General features: G+C 43.1%; 1 protein-coding gene across 4 annotated transcripts in view; it reads left to right on the top strand.

Annotated features, from left to right (window-relative positions):
- The window catches only part of CycE (cyclin E), a 132,186-nt gene extending 122,355 nt beyond the window's left edge, over window positions 1-9,831 (top strand). For all 4 annotated transcript variants that reach the window (XM_069309975.1, XM_069309976.1, XM_045760234.2 and 1 more), the window contains 7 exons: window positions 2,904-2,995; window positions 3,153-3,354; window positions 4,637-4,748; window positions 5,229-5,359; window positions 6,416-6,577; window positions 7,877-8,155; window positions 8,332-9,831. In XM_069309975.1, coding sequence (XP_069166076.1) covers window positions 2,904-2,995; window positions 3,153-3,354; window positions 4,637-4,748; window positions 5,229-5,359; window positions 6,416-6,577; window positions 7,877-8,155; window positions 8,332-8,454 — 1,101 coding nt within the window. In that variant the 3' untranslated portion in view covers window positions 8,455-9,831. The remainder of the gene's footprint in view (window positions 1-2,903; window positions 2,996-3,152; window positions 3,355-4,636; window positions 4,749-5,228; window positions 5,360-6,415; window positions 6,578-7,876; window positions 8,156-8,331) is intronic.
- Window positions 9,832-13,176: the final 3,345 nt, after the last annotated feature.

Consider the following 13,176-nt stretch of genomic DNA (forward strand, 5'->3'; position numbering starts at 1 on the left):
AGTGCACGAGAGAGAGTGCGGGAGTGCACGAGAGAGTGCGGGAGTGCACGAGAGAGAGTGCGGGAGTGCACGAGAGAGAGTGCGGGAGTGCACGAGAGAGTGCGGGAGTGCACGAGAGAGAGTGCGGGGAGAGTACAAGTGCAAGAGCGTGCAAGAGGGAGTATGAGCGTGCACGAGGGAGTACGAGCGTGCAAGAGCGTGCACGAGGGAGTTCGAGCGTGCAAGAGCGTGCACGAGGGAGTACGAGCGTGCACGAGGGAGTACGAGCGTGCACGAGGGAATACGAGCGTGCACGAAGGAGTACGAGCGTGCACGAGGGAGTACGAGCGTGCAAGAGCGTGGACGAGCGTGCAAGAGCGTGCACGAGGGAGTACGGGCGTGCACGAGGGAGTACGGGCGTGCACGAGGGAGTACGGGCGTGCAAGAGCGTGCACGAGGGAGTACGGGCGTGCAAGAGCGTGCACGAGGGAGTACGGGCGTGCACGAGGGAGTATGAGCGTGCAAGAGCGTGCACGAGGGAGTACGAGCGTGCAAGAGCGTGCACGAGGGAGTATGAGCGTGCACGAGCGTGCACGAGCGAGTACGAGCGTGCACGAGCGTGCACGAGCGAGCACGAGCGTGCACGAGCGAGAACGAGCGAGCACGAGCGTGCACGAGCGAGTACGAGCGTGCACGAGCGAGTACGAGCGTGCACGAGCGAGTACGAGCGTGCACGAGCGAGTACGAGCGTGCACGAGCGAGTACGAGCGCGCAAGAGGGAGTACGAGCGCGCAAGAGCGTGCACGAGGGAGTACGAGCGCGCAAGAGCGTGCACGAGGGAGTACGAGCGCGCAAGAGCGTGCACGAGGGAGTACGAGCGCGCAAGAGCGTGCACGAGGGAGTACGAGCGCGCAAGAGCGTGCACGAGGGAGTACGAGCGCGCAAGAGCGTGCACGAGGGAGTACGAGCGCGCAAGAGCGTGCACGAGGGAGTACGAGCGCGCAAGAGCGTGCACGAGGGAGTACGAGCGCGCAAGAGCGTGCACGAGGGAGTACGAGCGTGCACGAGGGAGTACGAGCGCGCAAGAGCGTGCACGAGGGAGTACGAGCGCGCAAGAGCGTGCACGAGGGAGTACGAGCGCGCAAGAGCGTGCACGAGGGAGTACGAGCGCGCAAGAGCGTGCACGAGGGAGTACGAGCGCGCAAGAGCGTGCACGAGGGAGTACGAGCGCGCAAGAGCGTGCACGAGGGAGTACGAGCGCGCAAGAGCGTGCACGAGGGAGTACGAGCGCGCAAGAGCGTGCACGAGGGAGTACGAGCGCGCAAGAGCGTGCACGAGGGAGTACGAGCGCGCAAGAGCGTGCACGAGGGAGTACGAGCGCGCAAGAGCGTGCACGAGGGAGTACGAGCGCGCAAGAGCGTGCACGAGGGAGTACGAGCGCGCAAGAGCGTGCACGAGGGAGTACGAGCGCGCAAGAGCGTGCACGAGGGAGTACGAGCGCGCAAGAGCGTGCACGAGGGAGTACGAGCGCGCAAGAGCGTGCACGAGGGAGTACGAGCGCGCAAGAGCGTGCACGAGGGAGTACGAGCGCGCAAGAGCGTGCACGAGGGAGTACGAGCGCGCAAGAGCGTGCACGAGGGAGTACGAGCGCGCAAGAGCGTGCACGAGGGAGTACGAGCGCGCAAGAGGGAGTACGAGCGCGCAAGAGCGCGCACGAGGGAGTACGAGCGTGCAAGAGCGCGCACGAGGGAGTACGAGCGCGCACGAGGGAGTACGAGCGCGCAAGAGCGCGCACGAGGGAGTACGAGCGCGCAAGAGCGCGCACGAGGGAGTACGAGCGCGCACGAGGGAGTACGAGCGCGCACGAGGGAGTACGAGCGCGCAAGAGCGCGCACGAGGGAGTACGAGCGCGCAAGAGCGCGCACGAGGGTGTACGAGCGCGCAAGGGCGTGCACGAGGGAGTACGAGCGCGCAAGGGCGTGCACGAGGGAGTACGAGCGCGCAAGGGCGTGCACGAGGGAGTACGAGCGCGCAAGGGCGTGCACGAGGGAGTACGAGCGCGCAAGGGCGTGCACGAGAGTGTACGAGCGCGCAAGGGCGTGCACGAGGGAGTACGAGCACGCAAGGGCGTGCACGAGGGAGTACGAGCGTGCACGAGAGAGTACGAGCGTGCACGAGAGAGTACGAGCGTGCAAGAGTGTGCACAAGAGAGTACGAGCGTGCAAGAGCGCGCACGAGAGAGTACGGGGGGGAGAGAGAGAGAGAGAGAAATTGAGAGACATTAATTGCAAGTGTGTGAAGGTATGAGTGAGTGCAAGAGTGCGATAGAATGAGTGCTAAATGCCAAATTATTATTATTATTTTTTTAGAACCTTATTCATCTTTTATTTTACATTGTCCTCTATACCACAATTTCATTATTTTTTCCATTTTTGCTTTGATTGCCTTCTGTCATACACAGAGTAGTTAACAAATGGAATGCACTAGGAAGTGATGTGGTGGAAGCAGACTCCATACACAGTTTCAAATGTAGTTATCATTGAGCCAGTAGGCTCAGGAATATGTACACCAGTTGATTGACGGTTAAGAGGCGGAACCAGAGATCCAAAGCTCAACCCCTACAAGCACAATTAGGTGAAAACACACAACATTCAAGTAATGCATGATTAATGGATGTGCTGTGTCCTTTACTGCAGACAGGGCGTGTTTCCTTGGAGTTTGTGTGTCTGTGACAGATTACATAATGTTTTTTATTTTTTTCCAGAGATGATATTATTGCTGTACAGTACTGTACTTTAAATCCTTTGTAAATTAATTTCTACTTGTATTGTATTTAAATATTTTCTCCAGAAGTTTTTTTAATCTGTGCTGACTGTGTTCCGCCAGTTTAAGCCCCTTAGTTATGTTGATTTACTTGTGAACAGCCTCAGCCACTTGGCGACGTGACATCAAGTCTCAACGTGGAGAGGGAGCGGTCGATCACCCCTGACAACCCGGTTCCGGACACCTGGAACAAGTATGCAGGCTTAAATATTAGCGTCAGAATTTGTTTCTTAACTGGGGATGTCATGAATTATGAAATTAAAATACCAGCCTTTCTTAATTTTTTTTGTACCATTCACATAATTACAATGTAGATAAGCTTAGAGTGGACTAATGTTTATTTTCTTCAGGTTTAGGGGCCTGACTTGCATCTCGACCCCACAGTCGACTAGGAAGCTGCCACTGCCAAAGCTCAGTTGGGCTGACCAAGGCGAGGTGTGGGCACTCATGTGCCGAAAAGATCGCCTTTACCCTCGATGCCCAGACTACCTCAATCAACATCCTTCTCTACAAGCAAGAATGAGGGCTATTCTTTTAGACTGGCTGACAGAGGTAACCTTCTCCCTGGTCTGGTAGTTTGTAGGAGTGAAACCATATATTTTGAGCCACTGGACTTTAGTATTGCTCTGTACTTTAACCATTGTGTGTTGCTGTAACCATTGTGTATTTACAAGCTCAATTTCAGAAATATTTGTAGCTGAATATTTTTGGAATTATTTAGTACTCATTAGATATACTGTACTTGGTTAGGATGCCTTTTGGAAAGACCACAATTTCTGATACTTGACAAATTTAATCCTAGAGATCAATTGCATAATGAAAGATCCTCATTGAGGGAAAAGGGAGTTTTAGAGCAAGAATAATACTTGGCAAACTTTTTTTTTGTAGTGATTCTTCTCCGAGCTGAGGATTCTGGTGAAAGGTGCTTTTTCATTCTCTGACCACGGCTTGATTGTGATTTTCACTTAAGTCTAGGTTTTTGTGAGAAATGTAATGTTTGGGTTTAGATCATAACCACCACCTGGAAGTAGTGATTTATTGGGTGGTTATGTACAGTATTTAGCCAGGGCATAGATTGCTGGGTTTTGCCTGGAATTCTTTCACTATTTTCTTTTTTTTTTTTTGGCTGGATTAAGTATTCTCTATTTTTGTTAACACTAGAATGGTGTGATAGTGATGGTGTGGCAGGTCCTAACTAGAGGTAAGCAAGATCTTGCACTAGGGAGCTACTGAGATTACTGTTGGAAAATTAATTTTCAGACAGTAAAAGTTAAGTTTTCAAAGTGAGTATCATAATTGCAACCCTGTATTACTATATAGCACTTGGAGACAGATGCAAATTGAGTGCTGGAATGGTATCATTCAGTTGGATTATCAGGGTCAACATGATTGGCTAATGTGTTAAGAATTTGTGTGTGCAATGTGATACAAGTTTAGTAGAAACAGATATCTTGTGCCCCACAAATGACTAATGATTTTACTTTATATGTTGTCTAACATCCACAAAGGGTTAAGATTAAGAGTACATGTGGTGATAGGACTGCGGGGCACATAAAGCACAGAAGGTCGTGTGAGTAAACCTTTGGAAGAAGTTTTGTTGCTTGAAAGACGATTGATCATATGGAAGATAATACCAGTACTGTACATAATTAACAGAATATTATGGTACAGTATAGTGGGTGGATTGCATAGATCTTGCTTGCTGAAGTATACAAGTAGCAGCTTGAAGGTTGTATCAATGAATAGTTAATAATATTAATAATAATATTTTAGCTTTATTATAGTAACCATTTTGCTTGGGGTTTGATATAATGTTTAGTACCGTGTTGACCAGGTATGTGAAGTATATAGGCTACATCGTGAGACATATTACCTTGCCACCGACTTCATTGACCGCTACCTCAGCGCAACAAAAGATGTTCCCAAACAACAACTCCAGCTCATAGGTTAGTATGGTTGATTTATCCGTAAGTATAAAATAACTTTTTTATTCGGCAGATTTATAAACTAAGTTTTAAATGTTTATTAAAACTGTTTTGGTTTTGAGAATACAAATGCATTTTAAAGTTTCAGTTATCAATTTTTTTTATAAATATATAGAGTACATGGGGAAACAAATCTGGCAATTGCCTTCATATATCAGATTGTAATCTTCAAAACTTGGTATGCTCCCCAAGCACAATTTTAAACCATTTTATCAGAGAGTATAATTTTATAAAGATACTTTTTAGAATTTAATTTTTTGGGGATTTCTGGTGTTTTGAAGGGAATTTTGTATATAAAGATTAACCATACTGCTCAGTGAATGCCAGATTACTAATGTCCCTTCCTGAGCAGTGTAGGTTGTGCACACAGTGCAGTCAGTGGGTTACTGTATGGAGATATTTTGTCCAGAAATTTATGCATGTTTGTTTTTTATTTTCTAGGTATAACATGTTTATTCATAGCGGCAAAAATAGAAGAAATATACCCACCAAAGCTATCTGAATTTGCTTATGTGACTGACGGTGCTTGCATGGATAATGAAATCTTGGAGAAGGAGCTAGTCATTTTAAAGGTATGTTCATTTTTTTTTACTATGGGCTAATAATTGTTATACAGTGGTGTCTTGCTCAAATTGACCTAGGTTTGAGCCAATAATTATGACTGGACATGCCTTGATTTTTCAGATTAACAAGGAAATAGGTTGAAGTTTTGCTTTAAATTAAAGATTCTGCTTCATGGGATTTTGGTAACAATGTGTTCGAGTATGTTCTATTGTCCACACTTATAAAACGTGGCACAAAAATAAATACGGAAAATGTTGCAATGGAAGGCCTAGGAATCTTGAGGTTATCTTGAGATGATTTCGGGGCTTTAAGTGTCCCCGCGGCCCGGTCTTCGACCAGGCCTCCACCCCCAGGAAGCAGCCCGTGACAGCTGACTAACTCCCAGGTACCTATTTTACTGCTAGGTAACAGAGGCATAGGGTGAAAGAAACTCTGTCCATTGTTTCTCGCCGGCGCCCAGGATCGATCCCGGGACCACAGGATCACGTGTCTAGCGTGCTGTCCGCTCGGCCGACCGGCTCCCTGTTCGTCAATTTGAATAAGACATTACTCAGTTTTTTTCTCCAGCCTCCTGTTTGCTTAAATAATATGAATTCCTGAACCATCGCCTCCCTGCCACCCTTGTGTGATCAAAATACTGTACAATCTCGATTTAACATACTATATGGGATGAACCTCAATTCATTGTAACCAGAAGTGCCTCCAAAGTGCAGTTCCCATGCTCTGTGGACTAATTTAATTTCACTTTACAAAATTTTGGTTTCAATCTTTAATATAATAGACAATTCTCAAGTGAACATGTTTGCAAAAAAAAAATAACCCTATCTAGCTTATTTCTTGAAGTGCAAAAATCACTAAATTTCTGATCTTAAGAAACAGCTTTATTTCTATTTTAATGACATTTTATTATCATGGCTTTGTTTCCAATATCTTGGCTAATTTCCCTCGTGTCTTGTCTTTCCAGTACAGTGCATGTAAATTGAAAATGAGTGATAATAAATTGTATTATAATTTGTAATGCATTCTTGACATAAAGTTTAAAGTTTTATTGTATCAAATTGCAGAAACTTAACTGGGATCTCTCCCCTATCACATCAAACTGTTGGTTAAATACGTATCTACAACTGGCACAAGAGCATGCCCATAGAGAATCTGGGAACAGTGAGGCGGGCACTGACGAGCACAGCTTTGTCTTCCCTCGATACTCTCCCCTCAAGTTTGTTCAGGTAGGTTGGACATCACGGTTATCTTGAGATGATTTCGGGGCTTTAGTGTCCCCGCGGCCCGGTCCTCAACCAGGCCTCCACCCCCAGGAAGCAGCCCGTGACAGCTGACTAACACCCAGGTACCTATTTTACTGCTAGGTAACAGGGGCATAGGGTGAAAGAAACTGCCCATTGTTTCTCGCCGGCGCCCGGGATTGAACCCGGGACCACAGGATCACAAGTCCAGCGTGCTGTCCGCTCGGCCGACCGGCTCCCTACGGTATGGGAACTTGCAGAAGTTCTGAAGTGCTTTCAACTTGTTTTATCCCCCCTCCTTCCCTGGTACATTTTATACTGTGCTCGTATTATATAATCTTGCTCATTATCCTTACCACATGCAGGATGACAGTACTGATGTGTACTCTGTAATCCTAATATTTCTTGTGCACATTACAGTTCCTGCCACTCATCACTGTTTACCTGTACCCACACTGCCACACTGCAGCAGTCATCCACCACCCACACAACCAGACTGCAGCAGTCATCCACCACCCACACAACCAATGACTGCAGCAGTCATCCATCACCCACACAACCAGACCACAGCAGTCATCCATCACCCACACAACCAGACCACAACAGTCACCCATCACTTACACAACCAGACCACAGCAGTCATCCAACACCCACACAACCAGACCACAGCAGTCATCCATCACCCACACAACCAGACCACAACAGTCACCCATCACTTACACAACCAGACCACAGCAGTCATCCATCACCCACACAACCAGACCACAACTGTCACCCATCACCCTCAACCACACTTATGCTCTCTCTCTCCCTCTCTCTCTGTCTGTCTCTCTTTCTGTCTCTCGCTCTTTCTTTCCCTCACCACCCACCCTCACCATTACACCACTTGAGATGCCACAGGTCCTGGGATACCTGTGACAATATAAATATAATATACATTGTATTTCTGATACAAACAAAATGGGTACCTCTTTTCTTTACTCGTTAATTTATTCGACATCCTGAATAACCTGTGTACTCCAATGTAATGCCTAAATTCATGGTTTTGTATTCATTATACTGGAACACATTGTGCTGTTCTCATACAGTACACTGTTCATTACAGCACTGTGTAGAGTGCTCAGTATTGTTAAACACCACATTTGCCCTATCTTTAGATATGCTAGTCTAGAAATATATGTTGATAGGCTACAATCATAACCTATCTAGTTGATCTATTTCTATACAGGTACTTTAATATTGAAAATAAAATTGTTGTTTACGTTGGTGTTTAAATTCTTTCAGGTTGCCAGATTGCTCGATTTGTGTACTCTTGATATGTCTAGTCTGGGGTTCACCTCGAGTATGATCGCAGCAACAGCTATGTGCTACATGATATCCCCTCAGTTGGCAACTCAGGTCTCGGGCTACTCGTCAGAAGATATCCAAGAATGCTATGACTGGATGGCAGCATTTGCAATCACAGTACACGAGATGGGGCCAGTACAGCTTAAGTCATTTAGTCAAGTGGCACAAGACGATATTCACAATATCCAAACACATTCTGCCGACCTCGATATTTTGGTGAGTACTGTACTTTGTTTGTAGGTTTATAATTAAATGTAATTCCCATCTAAAGATTGATTTTAATACTGGTAAAATTGGGTGATATTTTACCTGTGTAGGACATTTTTGGGCAAAATAGTTGATCTGTATATATATATTGGAAAATAATAATAAATAAATTTTCTTTGCCATAGGAACGAGCACAGATCAGGTTGAGCCAGATCCGATCTTCTTCTTCTCGTAATAGTCCGGAGTCGTCAGGTTTATCGGTTGGAATGCTCACGCCTCCAAAAACAGATGAGAAAACCAAATTTTAAATTTAGATATTTTTTGGGGGTTAAAACTGAAATAGTTTAAGAAATGACATGTCATGTTTTCAGTCAGTCAATGACATTATTGTTTCGTATGAGATCTAAATGGATCGCTTAAATTTGTATGAGGTTTCTGAGGCTACAGAACGTGATTGGCATGTTATTGTTGATCCATTTAGATTGTTGGCCCATACTGGTCACAGTGTTTTAATGTCATGTGAACATTTTTTATACATATCAGATAGGTACTACGGCCATGCTTATACATATCAAAAGCATTTCATGCTATATAGTAACTTAATATAAAAAAATAGTTTTATTGTACTTGCTTTGCTCACTAATGTGCATGCTGTGCAACATTGTGTCTTATGAATGTTATTGGTTATCGTGTGTACAGTGACGACTTTTATGTGGGCAAGAATCTATATTGGGGAGGAGCATCAATGGCAATTTTTATACATAATTTTGCTCTATGCTGATTGAGCAATTTATTAACATTCAGAATTCTTCCTGTTGAAGGCTTGTAAGGTTTTAATCATTCTTTATTTATGGTATTGTATATAATTTGATACGTAAAAGTATGCAATTGAATGAGGAATTGGTAAATAATTAAAACAGGTATAAAATTAAAGTTTCTTTGTGGCCGATATTAAGTAGTTGGCCATGCCATTGAGACAGGCTGTGTAAATACTGATGACTGTGCCTGGTAAAACAAATCTAGTCTTTTCCGTAAAGGGATTACAGTTTATTGTTTTAGCGCCAAGTGCAATGGTGTTTCATACAAGTATGAAATGCTCTCTTTCAGGGTTTTCCTTTGTAATTAATTTCTTTAGGAAATTGCTCTGCTCTTCTGAGCTGTTTGGGTGCATTGTGTCAGCTTTTTATCGTATATGAAAATATACTAAAATGCTCGTTAATGGAAGGAATGTAATGATTACATGTCTGTGATGCTACAGGGCATTTTTTTTTTTCAATATATAATCTCATTCATCTTGGAAGTAGGGCAGTGTCTTGCCCCTAATTACTCAATTGTGCCAACTAATGTAATATGGGATACAGGGGCATTATATATATTTTTTCTTCAAGTAAACTGTGCATTTTTCATTTTACATTTTCTTTGTATATTAGATGAAACACTTGCAAAGATACATTGATTGTGTCGTGTGTCTCCTGCTGTTGCTGGCGTGTAACTTCTTAACATGAGCATGGAGGAAAATGAGGCCCATTAACTTATTCTTTTCCATGGTAATATCAGAAGTTTAAATGAAATTTAACTTTCATGGACTGTATTTAATAAATTATAATTGTTAAATTAATTTTACTGCAGTGCATTAATATGCTGTCTGGAAAACCTGAAGGTAAATAAAACAAACTTTTTTACAATATTTTTGTTCATCCCTGAGAATGATGTGTGAATTTATGTAGAGCTTTTATTAAAAGTAAATTACTAATAATGATATGATAGATATTAGCATTTAAGCTATAGCTCTTTGGCTTGCCTGGGTGTTAATCTTCCACCTCCATAATTGTCTTGCATTTTCAAAATCTCTTAAATATCTTGTAGGTTGCGACCATGTACATTGTGTTTTAGTTTTTCTAATATTGAGACATTTAATTCTTTTGATCCATCCTGAGTGTGTACAAAACTATTGAGGTTACACGAGTAGAGCTGTGCTCATATTCAGTATTTATTACAAACTTTTTTTATAGATTTCAGTGGTTTTGTTCTACACTGTGATGCACTGCTGTTTCTAGGAGCCAATCCAATCAGGCTAATTAAGCATCATTGGAACTAGCCAATACAGTAACTGGGTGGATAGCTTGTTTTTGGCTACAGCCTATGATAATGAGCTTCCAATCTCTTGACAATAGTATACCAGTTTAATGGTACTATATTATTCTTTCTATGTCACCTTTCTGTATATACAAAGTCTGGCATAACTCGACCCATTTGTGCTTTCTCATACCTTCATTTGAAACCATGAATGTGATTACCTGGTGTAGTAATAGAGCTGTGATTGTGGGGGTCAGAATTACAGCTTATATATATATATATATATATTATATATATATATATTATATATATATATACAGTGGTACCTCGCATAACGATCGCCCCAAAAGACGAACATTTTGGGTAACTAACGGCCCGATCGGCGTCAAATCGTCCCGTATGACGAACGCTGGTTTGAGTAACGTCAACACCACACGGTGGGGTCGCGCTGCTTCTTGCACATTCTTAGACGCCTCCGACGATGCACATAAATTATGTTGTTCTTGTTTAAAGATGCTAATGATGCTGGGATATAAAAGGGTGACTGCTGAGATGTTGCAAAGCATTGACGTTTTTGTAGGAAAAAAGAAATGAAATGTCTGATGTACAACAAATGTCAAAGGTTCGTTCGGTGTTCGGCAGGTAGGCTGCTCCATTATAACAATCTTTCTTTGTTTCAAATGTGTTCCATTTGTTTTGTATTTGTCATTTACGTCTCAATAATGGAGAAGCCTACCTTACATACACTGAATAAACCATTATGACATTTTCCTTTCTTCAAATGTGTTCAATATTTATTTTTCATTTGTCTTATAGCAAAAGGTTCGTTCGGTGGTCGGCAGGTAGGCTGCTCCATGTTTCTTACATACAAAAAACGTAAATAATAAAAAAAATGAAGAATTTTGAAAACCAGTACAAATGTCAAAAAGGTTCGTTCGGTTGTCTACAGGTAAGCTGCTCCATGTTTCTTAAATAAAAAAAAAAACTAAAAATAAAAACTTGAAACAATTTGAAAAATGGACAAATGCCATAAAGGTTCGTTCAGTGTTTGTCGGGTAGGCTGCTCCATTATTGAGACGTATCTTGAGATGATTTCAGGGCTTTAGTGTCCCCGCGGCCCAGTCCTCGACCAGACCTCCACCCCCAGGAAGCAGCCCGTGACAGCTGACTTAACTCCCAGGTACCTATTTACTGCTAGGTAACAGGGGCATTCAGGGTTAAAGAAACTTTGCCCATTTGTTTCTGCCTCGTGCGGGAATCGAACCCGCGCCACAGAATTACGAGTCCTGCGCGCTATCCACCAGGCTACGAGGCCCACGTAAGTGACAAATACAAAACAAATGGAACACATTTGAAACAAAGAAAGATTGTCATAATGGAGCAGCCTACCCAACAAACACTGAACGAACCTTTTGCTATAATGAATATGAAAGACAAGGTGGCTGGGTTAGTACTGCGTGAGCAACCATTTGTAGCACACGTGCCTCTGGCTCTCAAACACCTGTCCCACACGGTGTTGAAAGACTGCGCTCAGTCGGTGAAATTCAGGCCCTATTGTTTGAAGAACATAAGGGTCATAACATTGGTGAAGCTAGGCGCAATAAGGGCTTAACACAACGGTCGGATGCCAGTGATACAGCACCTATGAGAATGATACAGCGAGCGTATCCAGGTGTAGCTCTGAGCCCCACCCTTGCCATCTCGAATTTATATAGATGATACATAGATGAATCGTTTTCTGCGTTCAGTGACGATGTATCTGATACAAGTAGCATAGATGAAGTGTTAGCGGCTTCCATGATGGTGTTGTTCATTGATATTTTCAAGAATACCTGAATCTCTTCCTGACTGATGGACACTCTTTGAGGCTAGCTGAATCTCTTCCTGACTGATGGACACTCTTTGAGGCTAGCTGAATCTCTTCCTGACTGATGGACACTCTTTGAGGCTAGCTGAATCTCTTCCTGACTGATGGACACTCTTTGAGGCTAGCTGAATCTCTTCCTGACTGATGGACACTCTTTGAGGCTAGCTGAATCTCTTCCTGTGTGGGACCTTACAAAGCGATCTTTTCAAGACTACCTTACAAATTGAGCCTCAAGAAAGATAGGAATATAAGGCTCATTTTAAACACTTTATCATAGACATAATTAAAGTTCTAATGAAGATTAATGTATTTTAATAATCGCCGAGCTCCGACCCCCGCATAGACTGAGCGACAGAGCAACTCTCTGAGAAGAATGTTTATTTTACGTAAATTCGTTAATAAACACAAATGTTTTACACGTCTTAAGGATAGAAATATAAGCTTTATTTTAAATACATTACATTAGACATATTTAAAGCTCAAGTGAAGATATATATGTTTTTATAGTGGCGTTCAGTAGCTTTTCGGTCATGGAGTGCAGACGCCTATGCACTTGCCAATATGTTGCGTAATTAACAAAGATACGCTAATAAAGCCTAAAATATTACATGCCTCCAGAAAGACAGAGCTATAATCGTTATTGTGAGTGCATCAAAGGAAATATATCATGTTGGAGACCAATGATATAGCAATTTTAATTTAAGTTTAGAGTCCCGCCCGGTCGAGAGAGATGGGGCGACTCTCGCCCCATCTATTGGAGATTCTGTCCACTAAAGACCCAAAGCTACTCAAACCTTCCTAGCATTACGTAAGCAATGAAGTAATATGGTATGTTTACTCACTATAATGTGGATGCTGGATGCAGAAAATGAGAAAACATAATTTTACTCTGAAAAAATATCATTTCATAACAAAATAAGATGTAAATATGTAATATCAAAGGAAGTCGATGGTCCAAGCAACAATATCGTGGAGAGACTTATCCAAGATATATTGCTCTCTGGAAAGTGTTTGCTGGTATATCAACCTTCTGTACACAGTGATCCAGTCGTCGAACTTCTCTGCTCAAATTATCGCAAATTTAATT

This window comes from Procambarus clarkii, chromosome 66 (genome assembly GCF_040958095.1).
Source record: "Procambarus clarkii isolate CNS0578487 chromosome 66, FALCON_Pclarkii_2.0, whole genome shotgun sequence".
In the NCBI taxonomy this organism is placed as follows: Eukaryota; Metazoa; Arthropoda; class Malacostraca; order Decapoda; family Cambaridae; genus Procambarus; species Procambarus clarkii.